Genomic DNA, 22,894 nt, shown 5'->3' with positions numbered 1-22,894 from the left:
TGCATCAGTGCCAGATCGTGGCATGAACACTCTAATGACTTCATTTCTTCCAGCACATGCACAAATGCATATCTAGGGAACATTACATACTGAGCAAGACTGCCCAATCTACTTCTTGTTCAGCAAACACATGCGACCATACTTAATTAGTCCAATTGCATATTGAGAAACCTATTTGTCTTACACATCTATGGAAGGACACACACACACACACACACACACACACACACACACACACACACACACACACACACACACACACACACACACACACACACACACACCCCCCCTCTGGGGTTGTGTACTGCAGTGATGTAAGCCAGTGGATGGGCTACTTCCAGATGATCCAAACAAGACATTCAGCTCTGGCCAATATCACCGTGAGAGCGTGCGCACACACTCACACAGACAGGCTGAACACAAGTTCATGAGCTCATTACTCCATTCCACACATGGATATAATACGCTGGAGCGCATCCTCGTGCCAAAACAATGTTACACCATTGTGATGCGAGTAATTTTACTTGGTAGATAATAGTTTATGAGCTATAGACAAAAAGCTTTTTGCTCTAATGTTGTTGTACAGCATTAATCTGGTGCAAGGCCAGCAGGAGTGTTGCACAAGCATACAGCACGCGAACAGTGCATCACAGCGCGACTCTAGACTAGAGCGTGTTATGGGAAATCTGGCATGAAGGCAAATACGGTACGCAAGCCTCGGCCTTCTTGCCTCTTCAGCTGTTAACAGCAAACAAATGATATATTTTGTCATCCCAGCTCTTATCTTGCTGTTATTCACTTCTTGTTTGCATGCCTTTCTGACTTTGTGGAATTATCTGACTCTCTTTATTCTTTAACGGTCTTGTCTTGGGTGTAAAAGTTAAGCATTTATTTTCCCCACATTTGTTTTTCACAGGATTGCCCTCAGATTCTGCCGTCAACCCAGATATACATCCCTGTCGGGGTAACAAAGCCAATCACCTTAGCTGCAAAGAACCTGCCACAGCCCCAGTCTGGACAGAGAAACTATGAGTGCGTCTTCCACATCCAGGGGGAGATCCACAATGTGCCTGCACTGCGATTCAACAGCACCTCCATCCAGTGCCAGAAAACTGCGGTTAGTATGGAGAGATTGAATGTATTTATTTTATGCAATCAAGCTGAATGAAGCGATGTTAATGGTGAAAAACAAAGCAGGTGTTGTGATGTACACTAACAGTTTGAAAGGGGGGGGATTTCTGTCGCTCACTTGTAAAATAAAAGCAGCCAAAATTCCTGAACACTGAACAGGGCAAGAACTGCACACAGAGTAGAAGGATAACCATTAAGCGCTGTTACTTTTGACCTAATCAATGCAACTAGGTATCTAAATCATGCTCCCAGTGCGGGCATTGACTTGGCCAAGGTTAAATAATGGTCTCCTACAGGTAATGGCTATCTAGACACTAATGTGCTCATTGTCCTGATAGATGTCGTGCATTACTTGGACACTAGCATAGTCTTGATCAAAATAAATGATGTAATACTATAGAATTGATAGTTAGCAATTAGATATTGTGACGGCAAGTGTTTACATTTGAATTAATACAAATTTATAATGAGGCATTTCCTGTTCTGGTCCAAATCATAACAGATTGTCATGGCTGATGTGTAATATATAAATTATTGATCAGGTACGATGGTCAGCCATAGTGTTTTGTTTTTTCCCCCCAATGCTTCTGTTATTTATTTATTTTTTTTATTTATTCATGGCTTTGTCTGATAGGGATGAGTGGTTAGTTGGTTGGTGTCTTCCAGATTAAAGCAGTCTAAAGGAGTATTTTGTTTCTTTGCAGAAGTTTTTAATAAGTGTAGAGCGTTTGCTGGTAGGTTGAAGTGTTTCTGCGTGTAGGCCCATGCCTGTCCAATGTGTTGAAATGTGGTTGTGTGTTTATATTTTTATATATATATAAATATGTGTGTGTGTGTGTGTGTGTGTGTGTGTGTGTGTGTGAGGCTTCAAACTAGCATGACAGATAAGAGGTAGCTAGCGTCGCGCTTCACTGAGGCTGAAAATGTGAAGAGGAAGTCTGTCTCTGAAGCTAGTTGGGAGCGGATTGATCATGTTTACACCTCGACTCTATACCTCTCCCTCTCCCTTCCTCTGTGTCTGTAGAGCCCATCTTTCTCCCTGTCTCTCTTCCTCCCACTGACTGTCATTCTTTCTTCTTCCTGCTCTTCCCTACTTTTCTCACTCCATCTCCCTCGTCTCTCATAAGTTCACTTTTGCTACTTGTTTCTGTTCGTGTCTGATTCCATCCTAAGATATACGATGCCATTAGAGCTGCTGCTGTTAATTTAGTTTTACATGAGGATGTTTAGCTGCCACAATAACACACTTGGAAGAAAATAGATTCAGAGACAGTAGAAACCTCAGGATGTCTCTGCCTAATAAGATTTAGCACTTACTCACTTCTCAATTAGCAGCAACTGGTCATAATAGGCACAGATTGCCACAGGAATTCAGACACTGGCAGACACATTTAGAGTACAGGGTAGCAGTAGTCTCTGTTTAGCTGTATAGCTTGATGTGTAGCTGCTGTGACGGCTAGCACAGTGTTTGATTCTGTCTGTATCGACGGACAGTCTTTAGGTGTTGGCACACGCTAGCCAGTTGTTTGTGAAGGCAGGGCTAATTACCTAACACAAGGCTTGTCTCTCCACAGAGATGCTTGTTTATTGACTGTTTATTGTAGCTGCAAGGCCAGTGTTAATCAACAGCAAAGCCTAGCCTCAGCCAAAAGCTGAATTTCTCCATTTGATGTCCACAAAGCAGACATGCTAGCAGTAATTAGCGCGGGACTGTCAACACTTAGCCCCTGTTAGCAAATAGCAGTGGCATCCTGACTGTATGGCCAGATATCGATGTAGCGTGTTCATCTAGTGTGCTTGCATCCATATTTAGTTTCAGAGTAGGAAAAAGGTGCCAGCTGCATGAACTTGCAGTTAGGGCATAATTCATACTGGCTCAAGATTAAGAGTTTAATTATGTGTCATGAATTATTACTTTGAGAGTCTTATTATAGCTCTGGAGCGGCATTTTGGAAGAAGCGGGTCTTAAATATTAGTTTATCTATTTATAGACCTTTATATCTCTACTTTCTGCAAGCACCCGTCCGTGATTGTTCTTACTTTGACAGTGTTCAGAACCAACTCAATAAATCATGAATGGTTCTGCAGTAGAAATAGACTTTATCTGTTATACTGTGTGCACACTGCTGCCTCAGCTTGCAGGCATACAGTTGTGAGGATAGGGGTCGATCAGTGTCTGTTCATGTGTGCACATCTGCATGCTTCTATATTCCTTAGGCTACGGATCCCCGGGTAGCTATGCATGAGTGTGTTTGGATGTGCAGTTCCAGAAGAAGACTGTAAGGGGCATTACACTTGCTGATCAGTGTGATAAACACAAGCGCTGCATAATCCACAATATAGCTTTTTGTTTGAGATCCACAGCAAGTGCCATATGAGACACATTACTTAGAAAAGGTGAAGATGAGGGCTGAGATGAGACGTGTGCTGAGAATTTCTATAAAGTGAAGAGGAAGTACAGAGTGGACAGTATACGTGAAGGTGGGAAATGTTGATGAAAGGAGAAGGGATAAAAAGAGTGGTACAACTACAAATCAGTGGAAAAAGAATATAGGAGAAGGCAACGTGGACTAGGGAAATTGGTGCGTAGTTGACAATTTCAGGTGAGATGAATGGAGAAAAGTGAGAGGGAGAGTGATATTGAAAAGAACAGAGGGGGAAAATGAGATGAGAAGCTGTAAGAGAGAAAATCAGCTCAAAAGTGTCTCCTGAGGCCAAAACGCATTCTCCTTTCTTTTATACAATATCATCAGACTATCCGAAAGAAATAACTATCCACAGGATATTCAAGACATCCACAGTCGGATAATGTTTAAACTTTAGTTTCCCATACCTTACTGCTCTTACAGTGACCATAATAACTCAATGCTCTTGCGTTGTATCTCCTAACAGGAGGCTGTCAATATCCAACTGCATATGTGGCAGACATGATATATGATAGTGTAACTTCAGCTCTATGCTAACCTTGTTGGGTATTGACTTTCCATATCTGCTCATGGGAGAAAATATTGGTGCTGTGGTATTTCTGTATAAGGTTACTGTACATACCAGCTGATCCCAACGGGGAAAGAGCAAGCATATCATAAGACCAGAGAAAGAATGCAATATTGGAAAACGGTTTTCTTTTGCAAGAGGGGACACGAAACAAGCCTTTGTCTTCATGGTGTTAAGACTTTGAAGAGTCATGCATTTAGAGTAAGGGTTTAAAAACACTGCTCAGAGCTCTAATTTCTGCTTTACATTTTTAACTTTTGAAGTTGGGTATATAGCCAAAAGTAATTCAGCATTTATTCTTTAGGAACCTGTGAAAGTTGGTTCCATTTGCAAGTTAATTAGAGAAAAATGCTGATCATTTTATAAGAAGAAAAAAAGTGTCCTATTCGTATTTATTAGTGCCAAACAAGCCCACATTACTACTGACACATACAGAGCCATCCGCTATGCCTTATGGTAGCAGTTAACTCCGGTCAGCAGCGACCAAACCAACAAGCTGGTGTCTACATTGGTGCCTTCCGGTTTTCTGACCCGGTCCAGACAGCTTCCTTGTGTGTGATCCAATCAGGGGCTTCGGTTAAGGTACAAAGGCCAATAGGATGCTGAGCTGTGGGCTGGGAAGTTGTGCTCATAGTGCCAGAGGGGTCGTTGGAGCAACAAACACATGTACACACAATTCTTTCACACACAAATGACTGCAGTCTTGGGTCAGACAGACTGATGTAGCGCAGCTGGACATCGTTTGAAGGTTGTGGGTGAGAGATGAGAGTCAAACTGTTCAAGACTTTTTGTTTCTGTTCTTTTATCTTCATGTGTTCTTAGCCTTTTGTCCATTTGTGCGTCTCCATTCTCCTACCCTCAGTTCCCTCTTTATCCTTCTTCCTTGTTTCTCCCCGGAGGGCAGGAATGAGAGGACAGATAATATCAGAGCGGGCCTTACACCATTACCTTCTGTCTGATAAACAGCTCGGCCACTCCATCACCCTCTTTCTCCCAGTCCTTCACCAGTGGAGAAAAAAAGCAGACATGGGGGCAGGAGGAGAAAATCTAGTTTGGGATAGAGTGTGTGTCTGTGTGCTTCGCTTCTGTGTATAGAGAGCAGCTGTTTGTTAAAGTAGAGATGCGAAGTATCAGGGGTCCTGATGGCATCCAATTAAGGGAGATAAAATGATGATGAATTGCTGCTGGGCAGTGGAGACCAGTGCTCCTGTATCAGTGTGTGTGTGTATGCACATATGAGCTCACTTATACAGGAAGAGAGCAGAAGAAAGCAACCATACTGATTTGGGGAAGATTGTGTTGGGGAAAACAAAGAAGAGCGGGGTTGGAAAAGAAAAGACACAAAAGGGAAGTTTCTAGCCAGAGCTTCCAGGAAAAAGAGAGGTAGAGAGCAGTGTGCAAGATGGATGAGGAGGAGGAGAAGTGAAAGAAGAAGGGTGTATTGAGACTGTACTGTGAGAGAGTTTGAGGAGAGGACAAATTGTCTGCTGGCTTCCGATGGGAAATGAGAGAAGTATGGCAGACAAGAAAGATGGATAAATAGATGAATGAATGGATAGACTGAGAAAACAGAGGTCTAGAGAAGAGGCTAAACATGTCTGCAGGGAGAGTGGTTAACACAAACCACACTGGTCTAATGGTGTCACACACCCTGTGATGTGTGTGTGTGTGTGTTTGTAAGAAAGAGAGAGAGAGGGCTGAAGCTCAGTCCTAATACAAACTAAACTCTTGACTTTTTATGGGAACAATAAAACTAAAGTACTAAATTGCATATTAAAAAAATTAAAATATAAACGCACTATAGCATGCACATATATTCATACACACATAGTGCTAAAGGTAGCAGGAAAAGGCTAATGAGGGCCTCGGTGCTGTTGGGTGGAGGGTTGGTGCAGCAGAGCAGAGTACAGTCTGGCCTGGCATGGCCTAGCTCAGCTTAATGAGATATAAACACTAGATCTGCCATTGCACTCAGCCACAGCACACACTGACACTGTTTTAATTGGCTTGCACATTCTGTGTGTATTGTGTGGGGATGGATTTGGGGAAAAAGCAGTAGACATTCACTGGGTTTTACTGTGGATAGCTGCAGATGAAAGATTATCATCATGTGGCAGCCCAGACTCATCTGATCTGTTACAATGTTGTTTAAAGTTAATGTATTTGTCTTAGTAGATCTTATAGCTGGGAGAAACATGAGTCTTGATCATGTGATTTCCTACTATAGCTCAAATTACTTGTGTACATATCTGTTTAAGTTTGTGATATTTAAACAAGATCTTGTGTTTGCTCATCTGTGCTTATTTGGCATTTATCTGACTGCTCGCTGACCCATCTTCTATTAAAGCAGCTCAAAGTGAGAGAAAGAACAGACAATGACCTTCCTATAGTGTGCTCTTTTTTCCCTCTCCAGCAGTGCCCCCTTTTTTACCTCCCTCTCACATACTGTGTGTGTCTCCCTCATTTTCCTCTTCATCTCTGTCCTGTTGCTGGCTCACTTGCTCTCCTCCCTTCTGGCAGGTGAAGAGCACAGCTCCCACGCTGCTGTCCTGGATAAATAAGAATTAACTGCAGCACAGCTATCTGCATATGCCAACTTCTCCACCCCACTTTTCTTATCTATTTCTCATTTCTCTCCGTCTCCCTGCATCTCTGCAATTTGTAACCTTTACTCCACATATCCTTTGTCTCATAGCAGCGCTGCACTTTTTCTAAATCATTATTTGAAGAGACATTTGAAAAGCTGAAGGGATTGTTATAGCAAGGCTCTCCTGCCATTACCCTGGTGAGAATAGAGACCACCAGGAGGTCAAGCCAGAGAAAAGACCTGGGCTTACTTTCACATCTCTTAGAGAGCATTTGCACACTTTTCTTTTCATGTGACTGTCTGAAGTGTGGCCATACATGTCAAACACCTTCTGATCACAGTATGCTGCCATAGAAGAATCAGTTTTCTTCTCCTTGTAAACATTCAAAAGATGCCTACCTTTTATTAGAAAATTCATCGTTCTACAAATATCGATGTGCACAGAATGAGCCTGTGCAGTTAAAGCACCATAAACATATTGTCAGTAATAGCATCTTACTATAAGCAAGTCATTCTATAAGAGATTAAAGTCTTTCATTAAAATATAATATTAGAAATTGGTAAATCTTCCTGGAAATCCTGTGATTAATTAAACCATTAAGTTAAGTTGCAGCATCACCTTATTTGTAATAAATACTGAGAGCATGGCTTGCACATGCTGACTTCATTTTGAAAAATTCGCAGTGGAGGAGACAGTGTAAAACTTTAAATGTTATTTTGTTTGCATATTGTGATAAAGGGCTGCATAAAAACAAAGTTTGTCATTTAATGCCAGTTAATGTCTTCTATTTGTTGCATATTTGTTGTTAGCTTTGTTAATGTCATGGAGAGTGCGCTCAGTGATGGCAAACTACTGGAGTTACTGAGTCAAATCAAAATGTGGTCTGTATTTCCTCATTATGGGACCAGCATATACAGTGGGGCAAAAAAGTATTTAGTCAGCCACCGATTGTGCAAGTTCCCCCACCTAAAATGATGACAGAGGTCAGTAATTTGCACCAGAGGTACACTTCAACTGTGAGAGACAGAATGTGAAAAAAAAATCCATGAATCCACATGGTAGGATTTGTAAAGAATTTATTCGTAAATCAGGGTGGAAAATAAGTATTTGGTCAATAACAAAAATACAACTCAATACTTTGTAACATAACCTTTGTTGGCAATAACAGAGGTCAAACGTTTACTATAGGTCTTTACCAGGTTTGCACACACAGTAGCTGGTATTTTGGCCCATTCCTCCATGCAGATCTTCTCGAGAGCAGTGATGTTTTGGGGCTGTCGCCGAGCAACACGGACTTTCAACTCCCGCCACAGATTTTCTATGGGGTTGAGGTCTGGAGACTGGCTAGGCCACTCCAGGACTTTCAAATGCTTCTTACGGAGCCACTCCTTTGTTGCCCGGGCGGTGTGTTTTGGATCATTGTCATGTTGGAAGACCCAGCCTCGTTTCATCTTCAAAGTTCTCACTGATGGAAGGAGGTTTTGGCTCAAAATCTCACGATACATGGCCCCATTCATTCTGTCCTTAACACGGATCAGTCGTCCTGTCCCCTTGGCAGAAAAACAGCCCCATAGCATGATGTTTCCACCCCCATGCTTCACAGTAGGTATGGTGTTCTTGGGATGCAACTCAGTATTCTTCTTCCTCCAAACACGACGAGTTGAGTTTATACCAAAAAGTTCTACTTTGGTTTCATCTGACCACATGACATTCTCCCAATCCTCTGCTGTATCATCCATGTGCTCTCTGGCAAACTTCAGACGGGCCTGGACATGCACTGGCTTCAGCAGCGGAACACGTCTGGCACTGCGGGATTTGATTCCCTGCCGTTGTAGTGTGTTACTGATGGTGACCTTTGTTACTTTGGTCCCAGCTCTCTGCAGGTCATTCACCAGGTCCCCCCGTGTGGTTCTGGGATCTTTGCTCACCGTTCTCATGATCATTTTGACCCCACGGGATGAGATCTTGCGTGGAGCCCCAGATCGAGGGAGATTATCAGTGGTCTTGTATGTCTTCCATTTTCTGATGATTGCTCCCACAGTTGATTTTTTTCACACCAAGCTGCTTGCCTATTGTAGATTCACTCTTCCCAGTCTGGTGCAGGTCTACAATACTTTTCCTGGTGTCCTTCGAAAGCTCTTTGGTCTTGGCCATGGCGGAGTTTGGAGTCTGACTGTTTGAGGCTGTGGACAGGTGTCTTTTATACAGATGATGAGTTCAAACAGGTGCCATTCATACAGGTAACGAGTGGGGGACAGAAAAGCGTCTTACAGAAGACGTTACAGGTCTGTGAGAGCCAGAGATTTTCCATGTTTGAGGTGACCAAATACTTATTTGCCACCCTAATTTACGAATAAATTCTTTACAAATCCTACCATGTGAATTCATGGATTTTTTTTCCACATTCTGTCTCTCACAGTTGAAGTGTACCTCTGGTGCAAATTACTGACCTCTGTCGTCATTTTAAGTGGGGGAACTTGCACAATCAGTGGCTGACTAAATACTTTTTTTCCCCACTGTACATACATATGTGTTATTTGGCAGAGAAGTTAGTTAGTGGCCACCAGAAGAATGGCATTAAGTTGAGGTAGGAGAAAAAGTCTGACGCCACTGAAAATCTGGACATTTCTGCCAACTACCAAAAATCAGCCTTTTGTCCTGGGAGAATTTTAGCAAGCTTACACTAGCTTAATGCATAGGCTGAAAAATAAGAAACATTGACTATGGCAGCATTATTTTTCCCTCAACCCAGCATTTTTCTCCCCTCCACCCCTCTCTTTTTCTTTCCATCAATGAAGGAAGCATGCATGTGTGCAAACGGGTATGCACACATGTGCGTTATTGTGTCTGTGCTGGAGATAAGCTGGGGAACTGGGCCCAGCCATGCTCCAATCCTGTTAGCATTAGCGATTAGCACTGGCTAACAGGCTCCTATTATGAGCAGGGGCTGATTCTCTGTCGCCTGACCGTACACATGCACACACGCACATGCGTACACACAAACACAAAACTATAAGACGGATTACCACTTGATCCTTGATAAGGAAGCTATATCTGCCCAGAAGTTGTGTGTGTGTATATAAAAGACTGATGGTGTGTACGACAAGACTTGGGCATCCACTGTATGCCGAGTCTTATCTAGGCTGGCAAACACACATTTCACTTTACTTCACCGTGGAATATGTCAGAACTAGAATGATGTAGGTTGAAGGTTATGTTATGTCAACTAATGGTTTTTGGATCACCTTGAGAAATCTGTGAACAGAGGAAGAGGGTAACCCACATATTACATACATATCCCAGGCATGGGCCTGCCCTGGGCAAAAGGGATATTTTTTTTTAGCACACCCTCAAAATGACCAATTATGAGGCTGTGGCTCTCATAGAATTTACCCATTGTTACCTGCCTTACTTTCCATCTTCACCCTACCTTTATTCATCTCCTTCATTCATCTACACCTGCCTCCCATTCTTTAGTTTCCAGTGACAAATGTCTCTTCTCTTCTTTGTTTTAGTTTTTTTGTTACACTGGCTTATTTGTTGTCACTGCATATTCTTGTTTCCTTTATGGAATCTCCATTTCCTGTTTCTGTCATCTGCTCTTTCATTGTAAATATTCTGCATCTCTAATTTTCTCTCTGTGTGCCCTCTTTGTAAAATGTAGTGATTTGTTTTTTAGAATTATTTCTTGGTGTTTAATTTTCATACTGGAATTTGCTGTATGATGTGCGTAAACCCTGTCCAAGGCCCATGTGTGTATTCCCTGAACGCTGTGTTGTGCAACAGTGGTGGTTCAGTATAAAAGTTTAATAAGCCCTTGGTGCAATGAGAGAAGATGAGCTCTGGATAATAACCTAACCTTTCCAATGGCTCCCCCACTCTCTGCTGCCCGTTTAACACACATACATGCACATACACTCTCCTCCCTAACTAAATATGCATGTTTGTGTTGTCCCAGTTCCCAATATAGACTCTTCTTTGAGGACTGATATACAGACATGGGCAAATTCTTGTATCATAGATTTAAAACAACAAAAAACAGAGGATAGATAGCTTTGGTGTTTTATTGATGTGTACTTGTGGTGGACATTTTGAGTTAGGCAACAAGGTAAAAATCAGTGTTAAGAGGCTGATATACATCTAAAATATGTTACTATTCTACTTTATTGAGTAAAATTGGTAACATGGTCAAAGAAGAAAAAGGCCTTCTCTTAGAATTTGCTGTTCAGCAGAGAAGCAAGGGCAGAAATAAATGGCACCTCGGTCTCTTGTCCTTAACTAAAGCTAGTCTTCTGTCCTGTGGGAATACAGCAGATGGATGTATAGATATGTTTTTGTCTTTAAAAATGGTTTGGAAAGAAATGGTCTGGTATTCAAGTAATTGAAATTTTGGTAATTTGTTTTTCTTTTGTTATTCTTTATCATGTTGGTATTGCAGCGAGTTCCTTTCTCTCTGTTTGTGTGTTTAGATTAATTTAATTCAGGTTTATTTATATAGCAGTATTCCCTGTTAATCTCTACAAAATAAAGCATTCAGGATAACAGTGTTTAATTTTGTTTATTTGCCATTTTGATTTTGACTGCTTCAATTTAACAACCTTCGTGTCATGTTACAGATTATGAGAAACCTACCTGCTGCTTAGTGTAAACACAACTGACTGTTCAGAGAGCGGTTGATAATTTTCGAACCCCTTCATCAGCTTGAGCAATTTCCAAATACAAAGCTGACCTTGGCTGGTTAACAGCCTTCTTCTCTACTCTCACCATCTTTCTCCCACTTGCATCTCTAGCTTTTATGTCTCAGCTTTATTCCAGATGTCTTGTGTTTCCTGCCTCTTTTTGCCTCTTTATCTCCTTCTCGCTGCGATGCTTTGATGCTTTTTCACTCTTTGCACATGTTCACAGTGCAGTGTCCCTGTGCACTTCCTTTTTTCTCCCCGTTCTTCTCTCCTATTGTCTTGCATGCAGATATACACTCAAACACACTCACACGTTCTCTCCATCTTTACCAATTGAAGAAGTGCTCTTGTTCCCAGGCAGACTGGGTGGTCTTGTGGTGGAGCGATGAGGAAGGAGGGAGGGAGAGATTGAAGAGGTTCATATGGTCAAACTTCAGAAGAGAAATAATAGCTGATGTCCAAAATGTGTTTTTGCTGTGCCCTATCTTCCTGTGTTTGCATGTGTTTTTATTCATCATATTTTACTTCCTGTACAGACCATGTGATCAGTCTTTGATGAATTTGCCGGCATCCTTCTCTGGAAGGAGTCCCATGTGCCGGACATATATTTATAGTACAGTGTGCACATGTGTTTTTCTGGAAATGTTTGGTATATCTGATAAGGAATCTGGTTCATATTTCCTTGTTTGACTGTGGACCTTTTGGGGGGGATTGAGGCAGATGAGAGAAAGTCAAGCTAAGATTGATAGGGGAAGAGGTTTGTAAAGAGGTATAGGGAAGGAATAATGAGAGGGAAAGGGAAAGAGAAAAAGGAGGGTTGGAAAGGAGGATTGCAAGAGAAGGAGAGGCAGAGGAATGTGTGAAAAGACCGAGGCAGACATGTCAGAGAACAAATTGAAAATGCCAATTTCACTTTAGCCCCCACCAGCTCACGCGCTTACAGCCCAGCCCCGGCCTCTTATTCCATGTGTAAATGAATGGTGTCCACAGAATAACACACAATCACCTCTCTATCCATCTTGCCCTCGCTATTTCCCTTTCACCCTTTCTGCTGCATTACCTGCTCTATACCCCCTCTCCCTACCCTCTTTGTCATCCTTCCTTTTCACCATCTTTTTGTTGTTTTCACTCCACTTCTGAGCTTTTGATCACAAATTCCAAGTATTTTCACATCTTCTATCGGTTTTTTCTTTTCTGTTTGCCCATCCACTTTGCTTTTCACACCCTACCTTATTATTTTGTACTGTGCCAAGGCTAATGTTTTGTCTTAAAAATCTAGTTGTAATGCAATAGCACTGTCTAAATTCAGAACTTACTATATCTACAGTGAGACTGTAAAAGTTGTCTCTTTTCTTTTTCTTTTTCTTCAGTGTTCTGTAGGCCAGCTTCCAGGTAGAGTTGCTCAAGTAAAAGTTTCAGTAGTTCACAGCTGCTAAATAAATTAGAGTGAGCCTGAAAACACATTTTGAAAGAATTTGCCTTTAAAATCAGCTCTAAGAGCAAAGTGGTATTTTTTCTGAGATGCATGGAGACGTCTTTCTTTATTCGGATATCAGCGTCTCAGCCTTCAGGGCCCGCTAAATGTAAATCATCCAATCACAAAAAAAGTGATGAAAGAATTAATCAGCCATTCACACATTGTGACATTGCTGTGTCCTCTCATTTTCTTATCTTCTCAGTGCACATTTTTTAGTCCTTTCCTCCCTCAAATATATTCAAATTCACTGTTATTACAGATGTCAGGATAAATCTCACAGTATCACACTGGAGTGGGTGATATCAAATCAAATCAAATCAAATCAAATCACTTTTTATTGTCACATCACATGTGCAGGCACACTGGCACAGCACATGCGAGTGAAATTCTTGTGTGCGAGCCCCACAAGCAACAGAGATGTGCAAACACAACAACACAAACGAGCAAAATACAAGAATGGCCAACCTGAAACTAATAAATATAAGTACAATATATAATAGTGTATGCATTTCTGGATGTGTATACTAAATATTTTCCTACGTGTGTGTGTGTGTGTGTGTGTGTGTGTGTGTGTGTGTGTGTGTGTGTGTGTATACACATTTTTACAAATTAAATAGTAATAAAATAATAATAATAATAATAATAATAAAATATATAAAATATACAGAGTTGAATATGTGCAAAACAAGTGGCATTTATATACAGTGTGGAGTGCATAATGTTGAAGTTCCAGTAGTGAAGCTGAGGTGTCTATGACGTGTTCGGCAGTCTGATGGCCTGATGGAAAAAGCTGTCTCTCAGTCTGCTGGTACGGGACCGGATGCTGCAGAACCTCCTTCCTGATGGAAGTAGTCTGAACAGTTTATGGCTGGGGTGACTGGAGTCCTTGATGATCCTCCCCGCTTTCCTCAGGCACCGCTTCCTGTAGATGTCTTGGAGGGAGGGAAGCTCACCTCCAATTATCCGTTCAGAGCACCGCACTACTCGCTGGAGAGCTTTGCAGTTGTAGGCGGTGCTGTTGCCATACCAGGTGGTGATGCATCCAGTGAGGATGCTCTCAATGGCACAGCGATAGAAGGTCCTGAGGATGCGGGGGCTCATGCCGAATCTTTTCAGTCTCCTGAGAAAGAAGAGGCGCTGCTGGGCCTTCACTGTTTTGTTTGTGTGTACTGACCACGTAAGATCCTCAGCCAGGTGTACGCCAAGGAACCGGAAGCTGCTCACTCTCTCCACAGCAGCGCCGTTGATGGTGATGGGGGTGTGTACTTCTCTGCACCTCCGGAAGTCCACTATCAACTCCTTTGTCTTTGCGACGTTGAGGGTGAGATGGTTGTCTTGACACCAGTGGGTCAGGGCGCTGACCTCCTCCCTGTAAGCCACCACTGTAGTGTCGTCCGCAAACTTCACAATGATGTTGGAGCTGTTAGTGGCTGTGCAGTCGTAGGTGTAGAGTGAGTACAGGAGAGGGCTCAGTACACACCCCTGTGGAGCACCAGTGTTCAGTGTGATGGGGGATGAGGTGATGCTGCCCAGTCTGACCACCTGGCGTCTGTCAGACAGGAAGCTAAGGATCCAGCTGCAGAGGGAGCTGCTCAGTCCTAGATCCTGCAGTTTCCTGTCCAGCTTCGAGGGAACGATGGTATTGAATGCTGAGCTGTAATCTACAAACAGCATCCTCACATACGTGTCTCTCTTCTCCAGGTGTGACAGGGCAGTGTGTAGTGTCAGGGCTATGGCATCATCAGTGGACCTGTTGTGGCGGTATGCAAACTGTAGAGGGTCCAGTGAGTCGGGTAGTGCAGAGCAGATGAAGTCCCTGACCAGCTTCTCGAAGCATTTGCTTACGATGGGGGTCAGGGCTACAGGTCGCCAGTCGTTCAATGAGGAGATGGTGGAGGATTTGGGTACAGGGACGATGGTGGCCATTTTGAAGCAGGCTGGGACTACAGACAGAGAGAGGGAAAGGTTTAAGATGTGCGTGAACACTCCAGCCAGCTGAGCCGCGCATGACCTGAGGACGCGGCCGGGAATCCCGTCCGGACCAGTAGCTTTGCGTGCGTTCACCTTCCTGAAGCACTTCCGCACATCCTCCTCAGACACAGTGTGCGCACTGACGTCATCCGCGGTGCGCACACTGTCCGGTCTCATGGTGTTCGCTGTGTCGAATCTAGCGTAGAATACGTTTAGATCCTCACACAGAGAGGCCGTGGTCTGCGGTGTGCTGGTTTTCCCTCTAAAGTCTGTGATCGTGTTTAGTCCCTGCCACATACTCCGAGGGTTGTCAAACTGTTGCTCCACCCTGTCCCTGTACTCACGTTTGGCTGCTTTGATCGTCTTCCGGAGTTGGTAATGTGCGTGTTTGTAGTCCGATGTGTTCGCGGAGGCAAAGGCGGTGTTCCGTGCCGCCAGTGCCGCGCGAACATCTCCGTTAATCCAGGGTTTTTGATTTGGGAAGGATTTGACTGTTCTGGATGGGACGACATCTTCCACGCATTTCCTGATAAATCCACAGACTGAGTCTGTGTGTTCATCAATGTCTCTGGCGGCCACGTGAAACATTTCCCAGTCCACGTGATCAAAGCAGTCCCGCAGCGCAGACTCCGATTGGTCCGTCCAACAGTGCACCGCCCTCCGGGTTGGAGCTTCCTGTTTCAGCTTCTGCCTGTAGGCGGGCAGGAGCAGGATGGAGCAGTGATCTGATTGGCCGAATGGGGCGCGGGGGAGGGCTTTGTACGCATCCCGGAAAGAGGTGTAACAGTGGTCGAGTTGCCGGTTTCCACGTGTGTTGAAAAGGATGTGTTGATGGAGTTTTGGTGAGACTTTCTTCAGGTTTCCCTTATTAAAGTCTCCGGCTGTGATAAACGCTGCCTCTGGGTGTGCGGTTTCCTCGCTGCTGATCGCGCTGTACAGTTCCCTGAGTGCACGGTCAGTGTCGGCTTGTGGGGGAATGTAAACAGCCGTAATAATCACTGCTGTAAATTCCCTCGGTAGCCAGAATGGCCGGCACTTAATCATCAGGTACTCCAGGTCCGGTGAGCAGAAGGATTTGACCGGGTGCACGTTCGCATAATCACACCAGCTGTTGTTGATCATGAAACACACACCACCGCCTCTGCTTTTCCCAGTAAGATCCTGTGACCTGTCCGCGCGGTGCACAGAGAACCCCGGCAGTTGTATTGCGGAGTCCGGTACTTTGTCCGATAGCCAGGTTTCTGTGAGGCAGATCACGCAGCAGTCCCGCATCTCTCGCTGGAATGAGATCCGTGCCCGAAGCTCGCACAGCTTGTTCTCCAGAGACTGCATATTAGCCAGTAATAAACTGGGTAACGGTGGTCTGTAAGTGCGCCGTCTCAGTCGAACCAGAACGCCAGATCTTCTCCCTCTGCGTCGGCGTTTGCGGCCTCCAGGGCCAGAGAACAAAGGCGTCTCAGGTGAGATGAATGGGGGGTCTGCAAACGGAGCGTCCGTGTTGCAAAACTTGAACTCCGGAAAGTTATAAGAAAGACCGTCTTTTATGTCCAGTAAGGTTTGTCGGTCGTACACAAGGAGACAAGTGCTGCTCGTGAAAAAATAAAGGAAAAGTAAAATTAAACACAGAAGAAAGCCGTTGCTTGGGGGAGCTCGCGACGAGGCTGCCATACTCGGCGCCATCTTGATCACTCTCACATAGTGGCAAAGTTGTAGCTAGATTCAATCTTTGAGGGCTCATAGCCCCGAGCTTGGGGCTTTCACATTGGATTTTATCACCACTCTACTAGAAGAGAAAAGTCCTGCTATCGCTCACCCAGGGGCTACTGGAGATACTGACCATACCAGAGGTAGTGAGAGGGGCTGGGCACCATTAGGTCATTATCTGAAGTCTCACCAGCCGTCACCTCAACATTGCTGCTGACAACACACCCATCTTGTCATATAGTGTCTGCTTTATGTCGTGTGAAATACAGCTAACAAAAGAGACGTTAATAATGTAAAACCTGTCTCGGTGAAGTCTGTGAAGTTCTTGATGAAGATGTTGTATTTACCTCACATCAGCAGGGGTTATTGGGGAGGCGGTGTAATTTCTAAAGCGGCATTTTATTTGCTGGTGATAATTGTCATTGATAATTTATATGTTGGGAGTTTGGGCAGGGACTCATAGGAGCTCTTTTCTCCGTTACCCGTTCAGTTAACACGCCGCCATCACATCACCGCTTTTGAAGCTTGTTGTCTCATTTAAAGCAATTCCGTAAAACTGATTATGCCAACGATGAGTCAATTACATTTCAACTCTTATTAGTTCAGGATGCAAAAATGAAATTAGATGAGAATATTATTGTCAGAGATATATTATGCATTTCATTCATCACTGGAATGGAATGAGTCATACAGTGATGGGGATTCCAATCTCTTAATCAACTCTGCGCTCTGCCAGGCAGCGGCGGATGTGCCATGTGTAAAAATCACAATATAGCCTGTCTCTCATCATTCATTTTTATGGCCCTTCAACTCTGTGAGCACCGCAGGGTATGACATTACTACCAACCACTAGCTTAACTGAGTTTGCTCTTGGTATTAGCTGTGTTTTTTTTGTTTTTTTTTTCCCTCGCTCTTATGAATTTATTGAAAGAATTTTATTGAAAGATGGAATGTTTTCTGATGATGATGCTGATGTAAGAAAAATGTTGAATGGATGAGTATGAATTGTAATCTTGTTCTCTTTGTTTTATATTTCAGTATAATTATGAGGGCAATGACATCAGCGACCTGCCTGTCGACCTGTCTGTAGTTTGGAATGGAAACTTTGTCATTGACAACCCCTATAACATTAAAGGTGAGTAATATTAAAGGTTACTTATGGTAGGAACTGAATGTGGTTGAATGCGTTAGATTTGTCTTAGAAACCGGGAAGGAATTCAGTGTCCTGCAGTGACGTACAACATTTTTTTTTTTTTTTTAACCTTAACAATTATATTTATGACTCCAATCAGTATGTATTATGTAATAATCACCCAATCATCTTTTCTGCTTCATGAATGGCACATTACCCCCAAATACTACAGTCAAAAAGCAGCCATTGCTGGCCTATTGAGAGATTGAGTGGCTTCCTCCCACAGTCCAAAGACATGTATGTTAGGTTAATTGGTGGTTCTAAATTGGCCATAGCTGTGAATGCACTGGGCCCTGCAACAGACTCGTAACCTGTCCACAGCTACCTCTTGCCCTATGACGGCTCCACCCCCACCACAACCCAGATGGATGGATTAGTGGGTGGGTGTTTTTAGTTGGTTAGCTGTTTTAAATTACCATAGATACTGTTACATTTTGACACAATCTTTCACAGTTACATATTTGAGAACCGTATCTAGATGACTGTGTGTGTATTTGTGTGTAGAAGAGGCAAAACAGTCACATTATTAAACTGTTTGTGCTAACAAAAGAGAAAAAGCACAGTTAAACACTGCACCCAAGGAATGTGCTCAAATCTTCTGTCAATGCCAGAGAGTTCACATATTCTAGTTTTGGTCATTTGTATTCACTAATGCATATATTGAATAATAATTATGTCCGTCAAGGCTCAGGTTCCACCCCACGAGACTCTTTTGTCATGGCTAATGGGTAGCAACTAGTGTCAAAGGGATCAATGTAATTGATATTTTCTCTCTCTAAATGTTTTAAATTTCAGTATATTGAGCCACGTTTGGGATGTACAGTGTGTGCATGTTGTAGAGCAATGAGGCTAATTTCTGCTTTGTTTGCAAATTGTCCAATTTGAACAAAGCAGAAATTGGCAAGCGTCATGAGTCGAGGTGCAAAAGACCGCTACACTGTTAGTGTCTTAGGTTTACACCAACTAATATTCAAAAACACATAACCCTTTGCATTTTAAACAGATTTTTACCATGTTTTGTATGCATATTGTTGCATTTTCCTGTTTGTTAATCTCTTTAGTGTTGTAGGCATCCGTGTGTATCTTGACTTGTGTTATTTTAATGTGATAGTGCATAGAAGACATATATATTTCTTTAAACTGTATTAGAGTGCATTATATTTGATTTAATGTGAAACCACACCTCATCCAGGAACCTTGGGGGGTAATAATTAAACTCATATACATTCTCAGTGCACCACTGTGGGAGAAGACAATGAGATCATGTCTGTTGGATATAATTACTGGTAAAAGTCTTTATAATGCTGTCTTCGTAATTATTGTGGGTTGTAAAGCACAGTGGGGGATGTAACATTATTCCCCTGCTGTGAGGTAAAGTAACATCATCGCCAGTTCGATATAGTCTGTGGATGACAAGCACATTGAGTTTTGTACAACAGAGGGAGTAGCATAGTCTGCTCCTGGTTGTTACTCATTAATGTTTAAGGACACAACAAGTAATGGGTATTTTGGATGTAGTATTTAATGCCAGAATTTGCCGTTATATCTTACATGTTTGTGAGTTAGTGATTATTGCCATTTGTCAGTAAGGAAACACCACATCACTCTGTGCTGTTTATTGATCGCTCTTTGTAGTCTAATTGAGCCAAGCAAGCTGTTGTAGTCTTAAATGTCAGATATCTCTCAGTATGAGTGGTGTAACTGGTCTACATGTGTTTGTACCATGTAAACAAAGGCGTGTCTGTAGTATTGTAGTCTTTACTTCATCACTTTGTGCATTGTGTGTTAACTCAAATGTAACACATCAGGCAGTGACCTACAGCCTAAATATGACTCTCGTCTTCTTCTCCCTTCACTGCCAGCCACCTCTGTATTTCTCAGTGATGATAATCATCTAGTAGAGTGCAAGTGATGCTCACTCATCTTAAATACTGATAGGTTAATGTAATTAAAGGCGAGTCGTTTAGCAGCCAGTAATTGGCATAGGGTTTCTTTAAAGCTGCTCCATGACCAATGGGATTTGGGGAAGGAATAGCAGAGAAAGAGAGAGGAAAGATTTACTCTTCTGTTCCTCGTGCCTTTGGGAAATCGGGCCTTAACTCAACTTTGGCTCAGTGACACTGAAGAAGTTTTGAAACTTTATGATAAAGCTGAGGAAGTGAAAATAAAGCAATTTAATTTTATTCAAAAGAAAACTGTCAGGTTTCTTATCTGCTTATTTCAGTCTGAAAATAAGATAGTCTTTGACTGGGGGGAGTTACAATCCAGCTGATAAGCAGCAACATAAGAGACTGGTGCAAGGATTTATAAAAACAAGGAGAATATGCAAACTCCACAGAGAGGTCCCAGCTGGGAAGTAGGTCTAAACCTTCTTTGATGTCTTTGAGGCCACAGTGCTAACCGCTAGCACACCCTGTCATTTCTAACATATTATATTGACTGGATGTTTTATTCACTTGGTAGCCTCAGTTCAACAGTAATAATTTCATGATGCTTCATTTCTCCCTCCTTCTCTTCAGCTCACCTGTATAAGTGCTACGCACTGAGGGATAGCTGTGGGATGTGTTTGAAGGCAAACCCCAGGTTTGAGTGCGGCTGGTGCGTTGGGGAAAAGAAGTGCTCCCTGAGACAGGAGTGTACTCCCCCAGAGAGCACTTGGATGCATGCCACAACAGGAAACAGCCGCTGTGCTCACCCCAAGATCACCAAGGTAAGACTTGATAATAATGACACATGCTTACACATATTGTATTGCAGTTAAGCATGATTCCAAGATAACAGATGGTACACGTCTTGTTGTGCAAATGTACCCACACATGCACACAGACCCCTATATCCAGACATATAACTACATGCAGAGTGGACTGTGCACAACAGAAATATTCTCTTTGATACAACAAAATTGAAGAGAAAAATAAAGCAGAAATAGTTAATTTTTTTGTAATTTCTCAGCTCATTATATCACAACATTTCAAAAACCCTTTTGAATGAAAGCTGTTTGAGCAAAGAATGTGAATCATAAAGTGTCCACATTCATCATTAGCCCACTTTAAAAACAACATTGCATGGAACAGCTAAATTCAAGGTAAAAAGAATAGGCTTCTCTAAGCACTGCTAAAGCACACACTCACGCTGCTGATTGGTTGTTCATGACCTAGCAACTCACTGCAAACAACTCAGGGGTCTAAGAAGAGAGGCTTCACATTACAGTATGTTACTTGTAAGCAGGCTATGATTGATTCTTATGTGTTTTTTCTACAAGAATCCAAGCCAGATCATTAGTAAAAACAAATTTTTCAAAAGAGGAGCTTTGAAAAGTCTTCCTGCTCTGTGTCATTGTTTGGCCCCGGAGAGTGAAGGGGACATCCTAGGAGGGCAGACAGCAGAGAGGATAGACAACTTAGAAGCCAACACTAAGACTGCAACAGCAACACAGATGGGCTGGCAAGGAGGAGGCAGTTCACACACTCCAAGACTGAACACACTGACGAGATCAGAGACAACGGCTTCACACAGAAGCGCACACAGACACACACATGCACCTAAATGAAGAGTTAGGGAGGGTGGTTGTCTGGAGAGAGACAAAGAAGCCGAGGATGTGGTAGTGCGTTAATTGTGTCCCGCCACGGGTGCTGAATATGTGCGTGCACATGTGCATGTGTTCATCTGACAGGCTGGCAGAGCCGAGGCGTCTAAACACCATAGCGTAACCATCTGTTGCCACTAGTAACCGTGGCGGTGGTCCTCGTCTGAGTGCGACCTGGGTCACAGTTCCTACAGCTCACCACTGGGACTAGTGCACACACAGTGCGGTTTGAAAGCAATACACTGCTGTGTGAGACGCGTCCTGACATTCAGCCCTCTCGTCAGTCTGTCTTCTTCCATTTTTACTGTGTCTCCAACAGTGATTCAAACTTTCAGCCAAGCATTTCTTCCTTTAAATGTATCTCAAATAAGCTGAAGAATCATCTAAATTCTTCAACTTAAATGAGTGTGAAATATATGTTTAATATCCATGCTCATTTCATTGATGTTGACTTGTGTGACTGAAGCCCTCAGTCCATTTCCTGTGTGACACGGGCTCGTCTCTTTGAATGTGTAATGAAGATACTGGTTAATTGGAGCTCTGGCACATAGATAAAACCATTTGCTAATGCTCCCTCTCTCTTCGTGCTCGTTTCAGTTATCTCTTTGAAACAAGCATGCAGAGGCAACTGGGTTGTGTGTGCGTGCTTGCGGGAGAGAAACGGGAGGTGGTAGGGGGGTTGTGCTCACAAGCATGTGCCGTTGCATGCATATGTAGGGGTAAATCCTGCCCTTGGGCAAGATGTTGGTGGCAGTCAAAAAGCTGGCAAAGAGCTTCAAAAAGCAGCAGGAGAAGAGACGCACTGCAAGTTTGAGAATGCAGAAGAAGAGACAAAGAAGTGGAGAAGAAAGAGACACTGGGGGAAGCGTTATCACCAAGCTGCGCCGCTGGCCTCACCTCTCTTCTCCACCTTTGACATTTACAGTTTGACATTTAACGCCAAAAGAACATCTGCAGATGACAAAGAAAATCTCTCCTTTTTCATCCGCCATTTTATCTTCTCCCGCCCCCCGCCCCCCAAAGAGCATCACATTGGCCACACAAATTGAATATTATTCCACTTCTTACCAACCATTTGGTCAAATCCCCTTTTCCCTGTTTCATCTTTTTTTTCTTTTTGCCTGATTCAGCCTGCTTTGTTCATTTATGCAGCATGCTAACTGCTGTGTGGCCAATAGCTGGTAGATTAACCACTAATTTCATTTGGACCAAGGAATGTGTGTTCAGCTGGGGAGGAAACACCACTGGAGACACACATGTGTGCACAACATACACACAGTAGGAGCTGTCAGAGCAGCAAGTGTTTAACTTATTTAGTGTTATTTCTGAGTGGGCTATTGTCCAGTTGATATTTTTCAGTAGTGTGCGGTGTGGCCACTGTGCCACTAACAGCTTTGGCACCTAGTACTTCTCTCCAAATTCAGCAATTAATGTTTTAGGTACTAAATGATGATTTTAGACATTGTAAGAATTTGGCTGTTAAGCTGATGAAGTGCTATTTTTATTGTGCTGCGTTTTTGTGCACTGACATTGTGCACAAAGATTAATTAGTACTTCCTTCCAAGCAAGCAA

At 43.0% G+C, this 22,894-nt stretch overlaps 1 protein-coding gene across 4 annotated transcripts in view; it reads left to right on the top strand.

Annotated features, from left to right (window-relative positions):
* Window positions 1-22,894, top strand: part of plxna1b (plexin A1b) — a 188,170-nt gene that overhangs the window by 126,683 nt on the left and 38,593 nt on the right. For all 4 annotated transcript variants that reach the window (XM_085406125.1, XM_085406123.1, XM_085406124.1 and 1 more), the window contains exons 10-12: window positions 917-1,117; window positions 17,583-17,679; window positions 20,256-20,446. In XM_085406125.1, the coding sequence (XP_085262251.1) occupies window positions 917-1,117; window positions 17,583-17,679; window positions 20,256-20,446 (489 nt within the window). The remainder of the gene's footprint in view (window positions 1-916; window positions 1,118-17,582; window positions 17,680-20,255; window positions 20,447-22,894) is intronic.

The sequence above is a fragment of the Rhamphochromis longiceps genome, linkage group LG5 (assembly GCF_057381845.1).
Source record: "Rhamphochromis longiceps isolate RC_006_pf linkage group LG5, R_longiceps_female_GT1.1, whole genome shotgun sequence".
NCBI lineage: Eukaryota > Metazoa > Chordata > Actinopteri > Cichliformes > Cichlidae > Rhamphochromis > Rhamphochromis longiceps.
Note: the sequence above shows the minus strand (reverse complement) of the source record. Positions and strands in the feature narration are given on the sequence as shown.